At 42.6% G+C, this 18,940-nt stretch overlaps 1 protein-coding gene across 5 annotated transcripts in view; it reads left to right on the top strand.

Moving 5' to 3' along the window:
- The window catches only part of TIAM2 (TIAM Rac1 associated GEF 2), a 143,907-nt gene that overhangs the window by 47,471 nt on the left and 77,496 nt on the right, over positions 1-18,940 (top strand). For 4 of the 5 annotated variants that reach the window (XM_019644173.1, XM_019644171.1, XM_019644174.1 and 1 more), the window contains 6 exons: positions 6,361-6,546; positions 7,217-7,363; positions 9,464-9,535; positions 16,569-16,730; positions 18,153-18,257; positions 18,443-18,521. In XM_019644173.1, coding sequence (XP_019499718.1) covers positions 6,361-6,546; positions 7,217-7,363; positions 9,464-9,535; positions 16,569-16,730; positions 18,153-18,257; positions 18,443-18,521 — 751 coding nt within the window. The remainder of the gene's footprint in view (positions 1-6,360; positions 6,547-7,216; positions 7,364-9,463; positions 9,536-16,568; positions 16,731-18,152; positions 18,258-18,442; positions 18,522-18,940) is intronic. The other variant, XM_019644176.1, reaches the window with a different exon arrangement.

Here is an 18,940-nt window from a genome sequence, read left to right as displayed (position 1 = left end):
CAGTTTGGGGAGTAAGCCTTGGAGAGCAGAGTGTTTGTGAAGGGATTTGAGGGAGACAAGGTCAGTCTGTGGAGGTGCAGGCCCAAGATGTGGGCTTCAGTCAGGAGGCAATGCGGAGATGGTGGAAGCATTTGGGGCAGGAGATTAACATTGAGTTTAGTTCAGTGAGCACTTATTAAGTGCCTACTCTGGGTCAGGCAAGTCTGCACAAACTAGGGACGCAAAGAAGAAGTTGTCTTTGCCCTCAGGGTGCTCTCAGGCTAGCAGGGCAACAGACAGTGGAGCATGTAATTTCCACATCATATAATAAATTCAGAGCAAATGATATTCCAGAGTGTGTGGAAGACAAACGGGAAGTTTAGCCTCCTGTGCAGTCAAGGAAGACTTCCTGGGGGAGGAATGCCTGAATTGCTTCTTGAAGGATAAGAAGGAGTTGATCAGGAGAGGGATGGAGGACAGCCTTGGCCCAGCAGAGCAAAGGCAGAGGGCTCTGAAGCCATGGGGCGCCCCCTGGCAGTGTGATTTTTCAGGCACACCATGTGCAGGTGGCGAGAAATGTTGGGGTGAGTGGGACTGTCTTGCATCTTCCCTGTATCACCGCAGAGGCTGCCCGCTTTGTCCTTCCTTGGATGGGTCTTCAAACAAGGCCAGAGTGGTTTTTGCATCCAAAAAGCAAATCTGACCCTGTGATTACCTGGTTTAAAAGTCCTTTAGTGACCAGCCCCCTCTGCCCCGCATCTAAAGTCCCAGGTAACCTCTCCCCACCTTGACCTTCGTCTAGCAACACCATACTTCCTGTAGGTTCCACTTCTTTCTTTGGGTTTTTCCTCAGGCAGAGAAGACCCACGTAGACCAATGTGCAGACATGGCCCTCCCCTCTGTCATCAGGCTCACTGCTCCTCTGTGATGAAGGGTTTAGGGATTACTTCCTCCAAGGAGCTGCCCGACTGCTCTCCCACACACGCCATCAGGGACCGCTTCGATGCTCAGGGTCTCTCTCTATCACTGCTTTCACCACATTGTTTTATAATCATCTCCTTGTGGATAAGGTTGCTCCTTGTATGAAATAGGAGCTCCTACGGATCCATCACTTTCCCATCTCTGGACCCCTGGTGCTTTGCTCTACTTCACCAGTGAACGCACGCACCTATGCCTGCATCCCGCTTTACTTCGGCGCTTTTAGTTCTTGTCTGCATCATTCTGCACCCCACTCCTCACCAGCTATTGGCTCTTTCCCTCAGGCCTGCCCCCCTTCATTCCCTAGCTAACATATCTTCTCTTTTGCCTCACTCCCCGTCCTGATGGTCCCCGAATTCTTTTATGGGCTCCTATCTCAGGCTGTGATCATATATGATTTCAGAGTAACTCATGAGGTACAGTCGTGTGTATTGCCCATCTGATGGGTGAGGGGATAGACCTGGGTGATGGGTGAGGGGTCCATGTCACACAGCTGGTAAGAGGCAGCGCTGGGATTGGAACACAAGTCTACGCTCCTAACCAATGGGCTGCCGCCGCTCAGTCAGACCTCTGTGAATCAGATTGTGCATCCCTTGCCAATTAGCCATGGGATGGATTGTTTTGTGAAAATAGAAATTAATCCTTGACTTACTTGTTTTCATAACTTTGATTTTTCTGCTCGATTTGATAGGAAGTGTATTTATTGTAAAATGGAATGACTTCTATGGCCTGTGAATTATAATAAAAAACAGAGCTGATTCTCCAAACCTTAACTGGTTGTTCTAACCACTAGTTAACTTTGGTGTAATCTGTGTCACTAGATGGGTTCTTCTGTGAAGTAGGTTTTCATGCTTGGAAAATACTGCATGGCAGTTTTTTTTTAACTTATTCCATCAAAAAATCAAAAAGGAAAAACGAGTTATCTTGTAGGATAAACCTCGTAATGAACAAATGACCAAATACTGCGATCAAATGACTAAATGGTAGAAAATACATTTCTAGGAGTGTTGGGTGTGGTGTGAATGTATTTGTCATCTTTTTTAGGTGTCATTTATTCCTCTGTTATTTTTAGCGTTAGACCTCATCTTCTCCCCCTTCCCCCTTAGACCATAACCCTTCCGAGCTCATTAAATGAAGAGAGCTCTGTTAGCAGCAACAGAGAAACTTTTACGTTGTACTTGTGTCATTGCTTAACAATGGGAGTCCTGCTCCTTAGTTTTGTTGTTAAGTTTCCCTTTTACAATGAAAGGTCATGAAAACCTCCATAGTGTGAGTTTTCTTCATCCATGTTATTTTTATGTTTTGTGCATGGACGTCGGAAGAAGTGAAAGTTCACTCACTGTACACAGAAGTTGAGTTTTTATTCTCATGTCCTGGTGTTTATCCTAAAAAAAATAAATGTCTAGAAGCAGTTACCGGTATTTAGGGAATTTATACAAGGGGGGAGGGGGAACAATCTTGGTTTAAGGCAATTGATTTTGGGCATTTTAGTTTTTGATCATGTTAGAAAACAAAAAGTCTCCTGAACGCCCCTGATAAATGTGATGCCAGATAGCATTACTATTTTAGGGGTGATTGAAATTTACTGACAGCATGTATAAATAGCTCCAAAACTGGCTTCTGCTTCTCCCTTTGCATTTAAAAAATGTATTTTTATCTCCTCCTCTACCTCATCTTTTGAGGGATAATTATAAAACATATTAAGCGTTACTTTAAATTTGGGCTGGAGTTGCACATTAAGGCCGGTAAGAAATTGAAATGCCAAACGCCATCATGAATAGGGCACATCGGTGAGAGTGTAGATGCTCTTACACCCTCCACATAGAACACCTGCGGGGAGAAATAAAGCAGACGCTTGGATGAAAATCTAAATGAAAGCTGCTGAAGTACTTTTTGAGTTGTGCCCAGAGATCTGCTCTATGAGTGAGAGGACCTCGGATCAAGTACTCATAAGTACTTGGTAGTGGCTTGTCCCCCACACATTGTTCCCATCAGGCTCAGCTTTGGGCCTTTGCTCATCTGGAAGGACTAGGTTATTATGTGACCCTGTCACCTCACTTCCCCTCTGGGCCTCGGGCTTCTCTGCTGAGAAAAGAAGGTGGGGAGCCCCAGTTGCCATGCAAGTCCATTGCCTACATGGACAGACTTTCTGAATATTACAAAGTCTGTTTTGAGCCTGTGGGTTTGGCCTTTCTGCTGCTGTCTTCCCTCCAAGCTACCCAAGCCTCTGAACCCACGTCCTCACTGTGCTTTTACCTGCATATTCTCCCAAGTCCTTCTCTACAACTTTGGTGAGTCTGTGGAAAGAAAAATCAAGTATTTCATTGGTTCCTAACCAACCACAAGTCCCCATTTAGCCTCCATGACTGATTCTTTCTATAAAGAACCATGACCTTACAAACAAGGTAATTATTGTCTTTAAATATGGAATGGAGGTGTGACTAATGTAGGCTTCCTTTGCCACAGAGATCTGTGAGGATGAAGGCTGTAGTAGTTAGGATTCTCCAGAGAAACAGAACCAATAGCATGCATAAACAAAATATATAAAGAGATTTATTGTAAGCAACTGGCTCATGTGATTACGGAGGCGGGCAGGTTCCAAGGTCTGCAGAGTTTGTCAGCAGGCTGGAGACCCGGGAGCCGATGGTGTGGATCTAATTGGAAGACCGGTTGGCTCAAGACGCAGGAGGAGCCAAGGTTTCAGTCCAAGTCCAAAGGCAGGAAAAAAGCCAACGTCCCAGTGTGAAAGCCATCAGGCATGAGGAATTCTCCCTTACTTAGGGGGAGGGTCAGCCTTTTTGTTCTATTCAGGCCTTCAATGATTAGATGAGGCCCACCCACATTAGGAAGGACAATCTGCTTTCCTCCATCTACTCATTTAGATGCTAATCGCATCCAAAGAGCTCTTACAGAAGCACCTAGAATAATGTTTGACCACATATCTGGGCACCCCATGTCCCAGTCAAGTTGACTCATACAATTAGCCACCACAAAGGCTCAGTCCAGTTAAGGATAGGCAGCATTGTTGAAACAGAGAAGTCATCAATTCCCCATCTCATTTGCATTTTTTACTAATTCAATTTTAAAATTATCTCTACAGTGTATAGTATTGATTGAGATACTAGTTTCTTGAAATGTGATCATATGGGTTCTCAAACGGCTGATCTTTGAAAGATCTACTTTGAGCTGTTGGGGGTCTCCCAGCCCTGTCTTGTCTTCAACAAACCTAAGCATCTGAATCCTTGTTCTTCCCAGGAATTCACCTGCCTTTTGTCCCAAGTTCTGGTGGAAAGGTCTAGGTGTGCTGAAGGTTATCAAAGTGTTTCTGACAAAATTTTATTATTCCCTGTTTAGGGTGGAACTGTCTTTACCTTCCAGTGGTGCTTTGATGTGTAGTCACATGAGTACATTAAATGATGCCTTTAAAAACACTCTGCAAACTGCAGAATTCAGTGAAAATATAAGAGGTTGTCATCTTCCCTGATCTATAGTGATTGGCAAAGACCTATAATTTATTTTATTGGGTATTTTTTGTCTTTTCAATCCACTATGAATGGCATGGGCTTCTTTATCTTCCGGTATCCAACAGCTCGTTGTTTTTTTTTTTCTCTCCTGCCTCCACCTCCAACAGAACCCCTAGAAATGACCTCATCAACTGTTTCACATGGAGGTATAAATGAGAGCTAAGCTTTATACACTACCCAAGCTAGAAATAGCTACATATTAATTAGAAGACCAAAGAATGCACTTATACTTGTGGAAATAAGCTAGAGAACATATTTGTGAGACAGACTGGGAGTATCGTTTGCACTGTGCCTTATAGTTTCTGGCAGGTGTCAGTTCATGGTGACATCATGCCCATCATTCCTTCTGGAATCTAGAATTCTCTCATACGGAAGACCAAGCAGAGGTTTACAGTTTTAGCTGGAAGTGTCTTGTTAGTCTAGAACAGTGGTCCTTACTAAGGCTACACACTGGAATTGCTGGAGGTGCTTTTGAGATAGAAACTTTCCTAGGACTCACACGCGATGGGTAATTTCTTCAGGCATAGCACCTGGGCGTCTTCACTTCTGAAAGCCAGCAAATCCTTTGGTGTCAATCAAGGCTGACCAGGAGGCTATCACATCGCTAATAAGGGCGGCCAGAATGTTAAATGAGGTTAAAATCACTATGGAGATTGAGATTTTCAGTGCACGCTGATAATTTGTTGTTTTGCTGACAAACAATGATGAATCAACAAATTATTTGTTTAGATCTTGCAGCCATTTTATGTCTTTCATGGAGAAAATTTGTACAGTGACCTTCCTAAAAATAGAGACAGAGAACTTGAAGGGGGTCTGGGGAATACCCAGTATTGGTACTGCTTTTTTCTGAGGAGCGGCTGAGGGGAACATAGTGTTAAATGTTGGGGATCTTTCAAAATATCATTTACCCAGGATTAAGGGTTGACCTGGAAAGTTTACTGTGGAAGGTTAGGATCTGGCTGGGTGCTAAACATGGCAAAACCAGAGGTAGTTGTTGTATATGGGAAGCAACTCTTGTACTGAATCTTGATTACAAGCCTTCACTCCAGACCTCTTGAATTTTGAGATTGCTCTCAGCACAATGTGAAGCCCAGCTTTCTGTTCTGCTATGGAATCCCTGTGTTGGCAAGTTACTAGGGTCTTCTTCACCTCTTTATCTTTCAGTGAAGGTAATACTTATACATAACGTATTTTGATATCCTCGGAAGGAGGGAGAGTGACCCCAGAGTTTGACTGTATTTCTTTACCAACTCATGACTTCAGTTTTGAAGTACATAGAAATTTCTGTTGAGTAAATAACTACATGTGTTTTCATTTTATTCAGGTGTCTAGATGGTGCTTATTCTCTAAGATGCTTACAGTAGGAGTAAAGGTTCTGTTTGTTCTTATCCCTCAAGTCCATTTGCTTTTCACTATTTTCAGTTACTTGCTCAGAATACAGAAATGTAAAGTCACTGCCTTCATTTATCCAGCACCTATTTGTGTGCAATTCAGTGAATCTGATTTAAGATCAGAGACTGTAAATGGAAATAGAAAGGAAACAAAGTGAAATAACTGACTTACAGGTGTGCATCCTGCCTTAAGTCAGCGCGATTGAGAGTGCTGGCCTCCCCCAAAGGTCCTGACATTTTGGCAAGGTGTTGTATGGGCCATCGGCTTTGTTTTGCTTTTGGCCATCCTGATGAAGTACAGTGCTGTCTGACCCCCAGTGTTTTGGCGGGAGGGCTTGAGCCGGGGTGAGCAGGGCTGCTAATGTCTACCATGCCACACCAGCCGAAATGGATTTTTCCTTGAAGTTTGTGGAAGGGATCACATGTTCAATTTAACCCATGAAGAGTTGTCATCTTTATTTCAGTTGTCCCTGTTCTTGCTTAACCAGATCCAGCAGTGGGAGCAGAACCTGGAGAAATTTCACATGGATCTATTCAGGATGCGCTGCTATCTGGCCAGCCTGCAAGGCGGCGAGTTGCCGAACCCCAAGAGCCTGCTCGCTGCCACCAGTCGCCCCTCCAAGCTGGCCCTGGGCAGGCTGGGCGTCTTGTCAGTTTCCTCTTTTCATGCTCTGGTAAGTTCCCGAAGAGGGCTGTCTCAGCAGCTTCCAGGGAGGACCGCAGATGCTCACCTTTCTGCAGCCATTGCCCTTAGCGCTGCTGTCACTTAACCCAATAACCGACCAGCGCCGCCCAGCGGCCGGGAGCTGGGCAGGGAGGGTTGGAGACGCCTTGCTATAAAGAGTCCCAGCTTCTCTTAGGAACCCAGCTCCTAATAGACAGTTACTAAATATTCACATCTGCCATCAGCCTTTTTGTCTGGTCGACCTCATACAGTCAGGAAGGTGGGATCCCTGAGCGGCAGCCACAATGGTGTGAAGAAGGAAAGGGCTGGTCCAAGGCTTTGTGTCTGCACTGCGGAGAGCCTCCCTGGGGTTTCTGAAATTGCTCCTGTGCAGGTGGCTTGTGTGGGTAGGACTAGCTCAGCCTGGGGGCCCGAGGGTTGTTTTGCTGGCCCTGCTCTCGTCCATGGAGATGTCGGAATGTTGTAACTAGCCCCGTGTTATCCAGATAAGAGAAATCTCTACGGTGGATCCCTTTCTGGTTATGTCAGACACGCAGTAGCTTTCGGTGCTGATGAGAACGCATTCATAGCAAGCAGGGCTTACTTCTGTTAGGGCAGTGGTTCCCTCTGTCACCCAAATACTGCGCTTCGAGACTTTCTCAAACTGGGTTTTAAATTAGGTGTGCTCTCGAGATGACTCTGCCCTCCGGAAGAGAACACTCTCGCTGACCCAGCGAGGGAGGAACAAGAAAGGCATATTTTCCTCGTTGAAAGGGCTGGACACGCTGGCGAGAAAAGGGAAGGAGAAAAGACCTTCTATAAGTCAGGTGAGTTCCTTAGCATGCGAGCGACGCAGACCTAGTGGGAAACCCTGGGTCTTCTGCCTGCTGCACATTGTAAATGTTCATGGTCCATAAGAATGAGATAAAGTTTGGTTCAAAGGAATGTAGTGTTCACATGGACTTTTTTCGCAAATGAAAATACACAAGTTGCTCAATCTCCTTTTGACACCCCCCCTCCCAAGAGGTGTTGACATCTTGCTCACGTCTGCAGTGCTTAGGTACACAAAAATAAGAATAATACACAGAAGAGAACCCACCCTTTTCATTGCCTTTCGTACTGATATTTATTTTTTCCCATAGATTTTGTATTCAAATAAACGTGTAAAATGAATAATCATCAGAGTAACTGCAGCTAAATTCTATTGATAGCGCCAGATGCTTTGCTCACTTGTCTTTTTGACACGAAGTAGGCAGTTTGCCATCCCATTTTACAGACGAGGAGCCTGAGACCTGAAGCGGTGAAGTCACTTCCTTACCCCTGTTCATGTAGCACCTGAGGGGCAGGGCTGGGACTTGGTGTCCCTACATCGAAAGCCTGGAGACGCTGGCCTATTGCTGCTGCTCAGTTTCCTTGAGGAAGGGTGGCTGTTTTAACATTTTATCCAGTAAAAATAGCCTGAGCATGTACTGTTGAAATGTGGCCCACGTACAGTGAATTGTTCTCAGAACATTTTGCATACTCATGTCTGAAGTATTTCCTAGCACTGTGAATACTGTATATGGTCGTGACCTTTATGTTGCTGATTGACGTTTTAAGACTATTATTTTTTGAGAGACTGTTGAAAAGGTAAGTTATCACATGATGATCTGATCATTTAAGTGAATAGGGAAAATGTTTGTGATTAAGTCTGAAGAAGTGATTGTTTTTATTTGTAACAGGTGGCTATTATTCTGAATATGCTTTCAATATCATCTGGGAGGGTCACACTTTATTTTCTAATTTTTGTATAGATATTTAGTTGATTGTGTAGAACAGTTTTGTGAATTAGTGAATAACAGGGATAATATCAACTTCTTTGACCTGCTTATAACTTTGGAACAATAAAGGTGAAGGTGGCGGTGAGTGGGTTGGTTGATTAAAAGATGGCAGAAACACATGAAAACTCTTTATATGTGGCCACTGTTTTGTATACTCATATACTATCAGAAAGAATATCACATTTTAAACTTGTGGTTCTATTTATACTTTGATTGTAAAAAGTAATCATTTGTTGGTTATAAATGGAAGCATTTCTTCATTATCAATTTTAGTCAACTATAAACCAGTGGCTAAATGTGGGCTTAAATGTCTTTGAGGCAAATTCTGATTTTGATCAAGGCAGTCAATTCTATACCATTAAATGATAAATAGCTTGATAACTTGCTTATTTTTCTTAGATATTGACATTCAGCTAACTAGATATGAGCTTAAATGGTATTTACCCCATCATATATGGTAAATGTTCTCAACGTAAGATTTCTTAATAAACAAAAGCATTTGTTTGAACATATGTTTTTACAAAGGATATAAAACTAATTGTAATGGTGATATTTATATAACTGAATGAAGTTGATGTAGTAGGTATCCATAAATGTTTAAATGGCCTATTCTCTAATGTTTATTATTCTGCTACAAAATCTAGAAGATTAAAATTTTAAAAAGTAAAGGAAACTACTCCTAGTTCCTTTACGCAAACACAACCACTTTTAATATTCAGCGGTATTTCTTCCCAATATTTATTACATGCCCATTTAAGAATAGTTATAAGCTTGATTTTGGAAGCTTTGCCAGCTCAAATTTGAGGTCTCTTTCATATCTTCAGAAATGTGTAGTTCTTGGTTAAAAATGACATCAGGAAGATCCAGCATGACTTGAATAATGACACTTAGAAAAGTAAAATATGTAATCATATGGGAAGAAAAAAAACCACACCTTTTTCTTCAAGTTAAAACTTTAGGTGTGGTAGAGTAGTAACTAGTACAAATTGTGATATGAAAATATTACAAAATGTTATAGAAGTTAAATTTTTAAGTACTGAAAAGGGTAGCTGCCAAATGAGCATTGCAGAGCCATTTCATTAGTCTTTTTCCCCTCCTGTCTATCAGATATTTGATTCAAGTGACAGCCATGGATTTTCTGGAACTCAGCTACCTCAAAACGCCAATAACTCCAGTGAGGTAAACGTTGCCATAGCTGGCAGCCATCTTGTTTTACACTGATGACACAAATGTTCATTGAAGTGGGTAGCGCTAGTTCACAATTTTTACATGAATCTGTTGAAGATAAATTTAGAATTAAAATGGCCCCTCGTAAGTAGATAAGAGATATTCTTGGAATGCCACATACTTTTGAAGGTATCTAAACTCTTGATAACTCCATCTTAAAAGCGGCATGTCAAAATAGCAACTTTCGTTTATTCTTCCCTATCCCTCAGCAATACTTACCCTCATTTGAGAGTTTAGTGAATTCAGAATTGCATTTCCCCCCATGGTTGTCAGGGATCATCACGCAGATCCGTGCCGTGTGAGCCAGCAGTCTTTGGATCTCCAAGTGCCCTCAGTGGAACCCAGCACAGGGTTCCCTTCTAGCCGCTTATGACTGAACATGGCTGCAGAACCCTTTCTGACTAGAGCTCTGGAGTAGGGCGGAGATTGTCTATTTGGGCTTATGCCTCTTCTTTGTGTCTTTTTTCAAAGCCATGCCTTCCCCTTGAAGCTGTGTTTCATGTTACTGACCTGTTACCCTTTCTTCTTCTTCTTCCTCACCAAATCATTTTTGTCTTGGATTTTATGTCCAACAAACCTCTAAACTATATTATGTTGAGGTTGAAACCTGATTTTTTAATAGGCTCGGGTACACTTAATATGCTTCTGCAGAAGCAGGCAGTATTCATCATAAACTAATTGGGCTAATTAGTGAATTGGGAATTTAGTTAGAAAAAATTGAGTCACGGTGGAGTGTGAGCCACTGTGATAGGTCCGGGGGTGTTGCGTGAGGGACTTTCTGGTGACCCTAAAATATACGACCCAGACAGCCACCTGTTCTGCTTTCACGCGAGGTCGGCCCCGACTGTGGGCCCCGAGCTGCTCAGCGTGTCATGGTCATTGTTGAAACCACTCCCAGGTGGCAGCGGAGATGTCATGAAATGCGGTAGGACACCTCTGCTCAAAACCCCATCCCCTTCACCTCCCATCCTCAGATGGTGGGTTATGAGATGGAGGTACTTGTGCCAGGAGGCTGTGTCACTGGTTCATCCCTGTCTTGTTCTTGGTTCTCTTCTTTTGCTAAATCTGACTAACCGCAATCCAAACCTTCCTGTATACAAATCACACCATCGAAATGGCAGACTTTTCATAATAAAAAATTCCCAAGCCCTGCCCCTTTATGTCTATACACTCTCAGAGCCTATTTCAAAATCCAGATCAAATCACACCGTCCTCCAAGGATTTTACTTGATTTTGTAAAAAATTGTATCATTGTTATTTGCTTGGCTCTTACTCTATATTACTTTTCACTGCTAGTCATCCCAGCAAGTATCTTATGTCGTGTCTCCCAGGCAAGCTTGTAATCAGGACCCTTGCTCAGTATAGTTTATGTAGATTTTATGATTACGTGTATCCTCAATCCACAGCATGCTGCTAAGAACATAGTTTCGCTTAATAAATTTGCTCATCAATTGTTTAAATTAGATGTAGTTCTTTAATGGTTGAGAAGAACTGTGATCTGCATTAAAACCCTGTAATTTTCAGATTGTGTCTCTTCCAACATTAAATAACAACTTAAAATTCTTACTTTGAACATTAAGAAATTGTATTATCAAAGCACTTTCTATTAACAGGACTTATGTTGGGCTTTGAAAATCAATTTTGCTAAAAGAGCCATTAATGGTTAGAATTAATTATTTAAATTGGCTCAAATTACCCAAATATCTTCTGATTTAATTGACAAGTCCCATTGCTGCTATAAGAGGCGAGAAGAAAATATTGTTGCATCTGTGTTTTAAAGCATCCGTATTTCAACAGTCATCTCTATTTATTTTAACAAAGCATTGCTTCTGGCCTAAGGACACTGAAGAAATTCCTTTTGACTTATAGGGTGTTTCAATGGTGTATTTATCATTTCTGAACTGCAGCACGCAGATAACTAGGTTTAAATCGAGTTGCACATAGAATGAAGAGCATTTGTTTTTTTATATCTCTGGGACTTCAAATTCTGCCTGTAGCTGGTTGAATAATTAATATTACATGTCACCTGCTTTCCTCCGCTAATCATTCTTGAGAATATTTATAACTTGCACAAACCATCTATTTGTATACAGACAGTATATTATGTCCATTAGTGTAACACAGAAAAGCAGTCATTCCTGAGCGTTGGGAGAAGGGGGCGGGTCTCGGCATTTTTAAATATTCCGCTCTAATTGGTGCATCATATAACAGTGCGTCACCCTGATCTGAAATCTGTTAAGGTTGGAAGGAAGCCAGTCTTATTTGAGCATTTTCTTGGAGGACACTTGGGCTAGCCCCAAATGAAAGCTTTTCATTGGGATGTCTTGATGAGTAATAATGAGTCTCAGTCAGGATTTGAAGGGAGGCATTTGTTATGGAGATTGTGACAACAAATCCAGCGAGGCTCTGGACAGACAGTTACCCCAGAAGCTTCAGTGCAGGAACTGTGAGGCCCCGGGCCTTGGCTTCCTCTCCTGGAAAATTGGCTGGGGGTGTCCCAACGTGCTGTGGCGGTGAGTGAATGAAGTATTGTTGCATTAGTCATTAGCTCCAAGCTGGAAAAAAACGCTAATGTTGGTTTTTAAAATGGAAAATATGAATGAAACCACTTACTCTTGACTATAACATAGTAGTTTGTTTAAGTAGAATATTAGTTTGGAACCCTCCATCATACACAAACATACATACATACATACATACATACATACATACATACATACATACATACATCGGTCGTTGTTTTCCTGTCATATCAACTGATGTTTGGGCATCAGCCCAAGAAGGAAATAAACATTTTCTCCTCTATGACATTTTCCTGTTGTTAAGAAAACCCGGAGCATGTCAGTTCTTTTGTTTTCTCCTCATCTCACTTGCTAATTGACTCCCCTTTTATCAGCAGCCCTGGTGGTGTGGGCCCATTTGTGACAGCCAGGCTGTGATTTTGCTACTCACTTCCCTTCAGTGATCCAAGTAGTAATTACAAGCCATTTGATCCGAGAGCATCTGCTGTGTGAACCCGCAGAGTTTCAATTTTCTCTCCTGGAGGCACACTGAGCAGAAGTAATGTGACATGGTGCTTTCAGGACCATTAATGTAAGAATAATAATAGATGCTTCTGTGGGTGCTACCGGAAGAGGAGGCCTAAAGCGATTTTTCAGCCTTAACTAGTTAGTTGGCAGAGGTCAGAGCTGCGGGCCAGTGATGATGTTCCCGTTTCATAGATGGCCAGAGCTGGACCACATGGTGACCTGAGCCACCACAGTCCCCAGGATTTTGAGACAAGGGGTCTTTATAGTGGCCATTGCTGTGTCGTAGTGGTTACGCCTACTACAGTATAATGCCACCATCCAGCTTGACCTTCAAAAAAGTCCTTTTACCTGTTATGGCTCTTTACAGTTACGTACCTTCAACTGCCATTTCTCACACCAGCCCCATCCTCCTGTGAGGCTGGCGTTTTTTAGTCCCATTTAAAGGTGGAGAAACCAAAGCCCCAAGACAGGAGATAACCAGTCCCGACAAGGGTGGGATTTGAGCCAGATTGTCTGTTATGTTTTTTCTGTCTCTGTGTGTCTTCTCCTGGAACTGGATACCATGAATGGACTAATGGGAAACTAGCTTTTGGAGGGAGGGAGAGGTAGAGCAGGAGGCAGGCTGGGTTTGCAGTAGCCTGGACAGAGGTCGCCAACCACGAACTTGGGGGCGAGCTGTTAAAAGACTTATTTAACGTAGCACCTTTGAAAAGGGTAAGCTGGGAAGAGAGCTTCCCAGATGGCTCAATCTGTTGTGCTTATTTGCAAGATCTTCTGTTTCTTTTATGAAGAAGAACAGGAGAATATTTTATCTGGCTTATTGAAAATGAAGCGTGTGTATTTTCAGTGGGAGCATTGACCCCTGAGGAAATCAACCCAGTTTTCTGTCCAAATGGGCAAAGTGTACCACAACGTAGGAGAGCTGTGAGCACCAAAAAGCCTTTCTTTTCCTAGTTCAAATGAATCAATTCTACATTCTTGGCGCTTTTTTGGAATAACCAGGTTTTACCTATCTGTAGTTGCATATACGTGTGTGTGTGCGAGTGTGTGTGACTTACATACAGAAACAGTTACGTATACATTTTCATCGAGGGATCTCCTGAGAGGGTCTGAATTTCCTTGGCCTTGGCTTTGGTAGGCATCGTCTCTTCTGCGTTCACGCCACTGTAGGTCCTGTGTAGACTCAGGAAATGATTCCTCAGAGCAGCTGTTGGCACAAAGTCCCGTTGAATTGAATATAACATGAAATTTTTTGCCCTTCCCGTTCCATCTCTGCGTTTCCCCGTGCACTCTGCTCTTGCCCAAGGCTTCTTCCCTAGCAATGATCTGTTCATTTCTCAAACTTTTAGGGAAGATTCAGAAATGGATGCCGTATAAACACATTTGAATAAGATACTGAAAACGGACAGCTTTCACCTTCCAAGCCTACGTAGGACTGTGAATTTCTAGTTGCTTCCAATTCAGCGCCCATGCATTGGGTGTGTTCTGGGTGCAGGCCGGACACACTGTGTGAGGGGCTGAAGGAGGCTGAGAATGAGAGACGAGCCGCTGTTGTCATTCACCTTAGCACCTGGAGGCCTGAGAGCAGCCGGAAAGTGACTGTCACGGTGTGAGCTGGGCTTAGCTAAGTGCTGTCCCAGGGGCAGAGGAGAGTGGACTCACCTGAGTGGAAATGGGGGAGGGGAGTTGGGGGGCAGGAGAGACTTCATAAGGTGGGGGTAGAATTTGAAATAAGGTTGAAGGATGTAAGTAGTTCAGCACTGAAGCCAGGAGAAAGGCAAAGCCGGCAGAGGAAATTGAACCGAACAAGGGTCTGGAGGCAAAGATGCCATGCGTTCGTTTTTGGGGAGCATCAGGTGAGCCATTTTGTTCAACCAGAGCATGGTGTGTGTCATAGGAGAACAGAAAGGAATCAGGAAGGTTAGTTTGCGTCCTTTTGGGGGTCGTCAGGGGCTACTGCCAGACTGATATTTCCATATAGTGCAGTCGTGGTGAGTGCTGGCTCGAGCCGGGTGTCTGGGATTCAAATCCCCACAGTACCACAGTCACAGCAACCTGTGTGAGTTTGGGAAAGGTTCTAGAATTTTTTGAGCCTCATTTTTCTCACCTGTTAAGTAGAAGGTCCTGATAGTGCCTGCCTCAGAGGGCTGTGACTAGTGAGTGAATTGACTGCATGTCAAAAGCTACTTCCTGTGTGAGAGCCTGTATGGTGGACAGCAAGGGGCGGGAACAGAAGGGCAGGGAAGGGCAGCTGTCCATCCTCCCCCACCTGTCCATCCGCAGTCACATTTTTCCTGTTCTGCTCTAACAGTGCAGAATTCAACGGCTTTGCAGCAGGAATCCAATCCGGACTGATTTCCTCTTGGCAGGACTTTGTGTGGTTTCTTACTCCACAGTGACCTCTGCTGGAGTTTTGGGTTGATTCTGAGCGAGTGTGGTCTGAGGGGTGGGGTCTGGGCCTTTCAGGGAGCACCTGCTTGTTGCTGCCTCACCTGCCTCACCTTATTGCTGCCCAGGTGAAAAGAAGTACCTGGGAGGTTGAACCAGAGAAGAAAACGTGACCCTGAGAGATGAGACCCTTCAGGAGAGAGTGGTGTCCCCGCTGGTTCCCTGCGTCCTTGGCTCCAGGCATCTGCTCCTGTCTCTTTTTTTCTTTTCTTTTGGCAAAGGAGGTTCATGTTCATCCTAGGCTGTGGTCACCTGTCCAGGAAAACGTACAGAAAGTGGCACATCCATGACAAATCCAGAAATGTCATTTCAAAGATGAGCACCGCATTTACAAATGACAACACAGAAAGATGGGTCTTCCCTTGCTTTGTCTAGATCTGGTGTTGTTGTTGTTTTTTTTAAATTAATGTATCTATTCTGTTTTTTAAATCCTACATAGAAGGACCTTTTGCTTTTTTTCATTTCATGGAATTTGAAGTGAAATCACCCATCAATGATAACTTTAATGGATGAGTGGGATTTAATACTGTGATTGAATCTGTATGTAATAGTTTCTGCTGTGTAAGGTGTTTTCACATATATGATCTCCTTTGCTCACAAAAATTGGCATTGTTAGTTAATAACCTTCAGTGATTATATTAGTACTATCTGCTTTCACAGAACAGGGCACAGGCTCAGCAAGATCAGTGTCCTGTCCTTGGTCTCTCCTTACTGGTGAAGTCGCAGTTTGTGACTTGAGCATCAGGTCTTTAATTTCAAATCCCCAAATCTTGTCTTTACCACCAGGCTCGTGTAAGAACCTCACCAGAGGAAAACATTTCTGAGGTGCTTAATAAATGTTAATTATTTTTGTTTGTAAATCATAGGCAGACATATTAGCATGAGGTGATTGAATTACTGTGATGATGAAGTATAGGAAACTCAACTTTATTGGAAAAAGCCTATGTTTTGAGATGGTTTCTTAAAGAATATCTAGGTGTGAAATAGCTGGAGAATAGAAACAAACTTACCCCAGGACGAGGGGCTGATTTTCAGAAACAAGTAGAAATAAAAGAGAAGAAAACCATGTTTGGATTAAGTGTGGTTCAGGGTTAGCACGGAGTCAGGTGTCTGTGGCCATGGACAAGAGTGTATCTGAAATTCACTAGGACGGTGGCTTAGATGCAAATTTCACAGTGACCTTACCCACCTCTGGAGCAGTAAGAGTGGATACTAAGCAGTCCTTATATTGACTGCAGTGTTCTAACTTGGGCTGAGAGGCAAAATGGCATGGTAGCTGGAACACCAGACAGGGAATGAATTGATTTCCACTCAGCCTCCCTGGGTGTCAGTGTGACGTGGGATACACGGAGAGGAAACGTCTGCCCCAGAGGATCGTGAGGAGCCAGAGATGGGTGGGGTGTGAAAGTGCTTACCATAAAATCCCCCACAAAGTTAGGGGACAATATTTCAGCAGTTTTTCTTATTTCTTAAATCTGCCTACATTTTCTTTTGGAATCTAAAAACAGGTTGATGAGCTCCTGCACATAAATGGTTCCGCAGTAGATGGCGTTCCCCGAGACAACACGTGGGAAATCCAGGCTTACATTCACTTTCAGGATAATCAAAGCGTTACTGTAACCATCAAGCCAGAACACAGAGTAGAAGATATTTTGACTCTGGCATGCAAGGTAATGGATTTTGATGCAGAAATACAGTTCTGAAGAAAAAGAATCATTAATACTGCTCTCCTGTGCCTTCTAAATCTGTGTGGTATTTGAGACCTCACTTTCTCAACTAGGGGACATATTATTTATTACTTCACATATTTATTACTTAGCCTTCTCCTTGGTCTTTTAGAAGCATGAGTGGTTAGGTCATGACTCTTGCCTTCAGAAAGGACCTGAGCTGTTTTACTGAAATTCTATATACACCTTTATATCCAGAACAATTATGAAGACCGTTGTTACTTAAGTCACTTAGTGATGGTGTCCTAGAAGAAAGAGGCATGGACTTGGAAGTGCTAGTTTGATTTTTCATCCTAAATAGTTTTACCAAGCTTCTCTAGATGAAACAAGTAACTTGACACCATTCACAGTGGCTTCATGAGATGTTTTATCCATTATTCAAATTGGGTTTTATTTCTGAAAATGTTCATGATAAGTCTTAAAGGGAGCCCATGGAGATAGATGAAATAGACTCAGAACCATCAGATCAGATGTCTGTAGACCACCAGATGGCGGAGTGGAGCTGCAATATTTTTAAGTTTTCAGAGAAAATGCAATCAAATAAGAAAGGGTACAAAAAAGGCATGCAGAGTTTGGTAACTCTTTACCATGTACACTTAACAGATGTGGATAACCTTTAACTTTAGTCCTCCTTTGTCACTGATTGAAGCCTTAGTATATATACCAGTCATTTATATATGAAGCTTATATTCTTATCAGTTTAGTTTTCTTTTACTCCATTATGTAAGGTTTTTATTCAGACAGCCAACAATACTGTTTTATAGCAGTGGTGTCAGTCATGAACTTGATAAATTTTCTAGTGATAGAGGAAGTCAGGAGTGGTGGGTCAGTTAGAGCCGGGTGGTGCATAGACCTGAGATAATTTATCACTGTTGAAAGTGAGAGAGAGGAGAGAGGAGAGAAAGCGAGCCCACGAGAGCGAGTGACTGTGCCAGTGCATGCCAGTGCTTGTGTGTAGACGTGTTCGTTTTGAAAAGCTTTTAGAGTAGGAAATTCCTACTTCTGAATCTGCAGAATATGAGATTGTCCCCATTTCACAATTTCTCTACGTTAGTGGGAGACAACTTAAAGTTAGGTACAGCCAGTGTATAAAGAGACAGCATTTGCTGAGATGTATATTATACTACCACAACCTCTTCAAATACATCTGTTGCTTTTAGTGGTAAGCAGTATCGTTTAGAGGGAACCTTCTTAAAAATAGTTATTTTTCCTTTTTTGCATATTTTCATTTGAGCTCTTACATAGGTTTAATCACAGCATCTTACATATGGTATTTCTTTTAGGAATTTCCACTTTGATTTTTAGTGAACGATGATGAATTTAGAAAGAATATTTAAATTCTGAATGACTGTCTTTTCCTTCTAGATGCGGCAGTTGGAACCCAGCCACTATGGCCTACAACTTCGAAAAGTCGTCGATGAAAACATTGAGTACTCTATCCCGGCCCCATCCGAGTACATGCAGGACCAGGCAAGTGTGCGTTATCCCTGGAAACCGAAATCTGAGCCACGTCCACGGCCTCTCAATTTACAAAATATGTAATGTGGTGGGAAACTTCTGTTTAAATTTGGTGTCTAGTTTGGAAACCATCAAAATAACTTTCCAAGATATCACGACCTCAAATCCTCTGATTTTGTGGTGTTTACCTGTTGTAGGTTTATGATGAAATAGAAGTCTTTCCGTTAAATATTTATGACGTGCAGCTCACGAAGACGGGGACTGTGTCTGATTTTGGTAAGCGTGAGGACACCCTTATCCATCCATCCTTGCCTAGTTCTCCACGTATCTTCGGACCTAGTTTTTTGGTTTTTTTTTTCCTTTACATTTACATTTTCAGAAATTGTGACAGTAGTTTCGGAACTGCCTTTTGCTTTCTTCATTTTATTTATTTACATTAGCAGGCTAAAAAGATATGTGTTGATATTAGGGAAAGATGCCAATGTAATTAAAAGGAATAAATATAAAAGTTGAGAAATTTAAAACGATGGTGATATAATAATAACAGTGAATTTACTGTGTGCCAGATGCTATTCTAAACTGATTAACTCATCACTCCTGTGACAGTTCTTTACATCTCAGTGTCTTTGCTCTTAGCTTGATTTTACCCACCTGGAGCACCACCTGCCACTGCTCCCCCATCCCCCCAATCCCCC

Source organism: Hipposideros armiger, unplaced genomic scaffold, assembly GCF_001890085.2.
Source record: "Hipposideros armiger isolate ML-2016 unplaced genomic scaffold, ASM189008v1 scaffold_86, whole genome shotgun sequence".
Lineage (NCBI taxonomy): Eukaryota > Metazoa > Chordata > Mammalia > Chiroptera > Hipposideridae > Hipposideros > Hipposideros armiger.
Note: the sequence above shows the minus strand (reverse complement) of the source record. Positions and strands in the feature narration are given on the sequence as shown.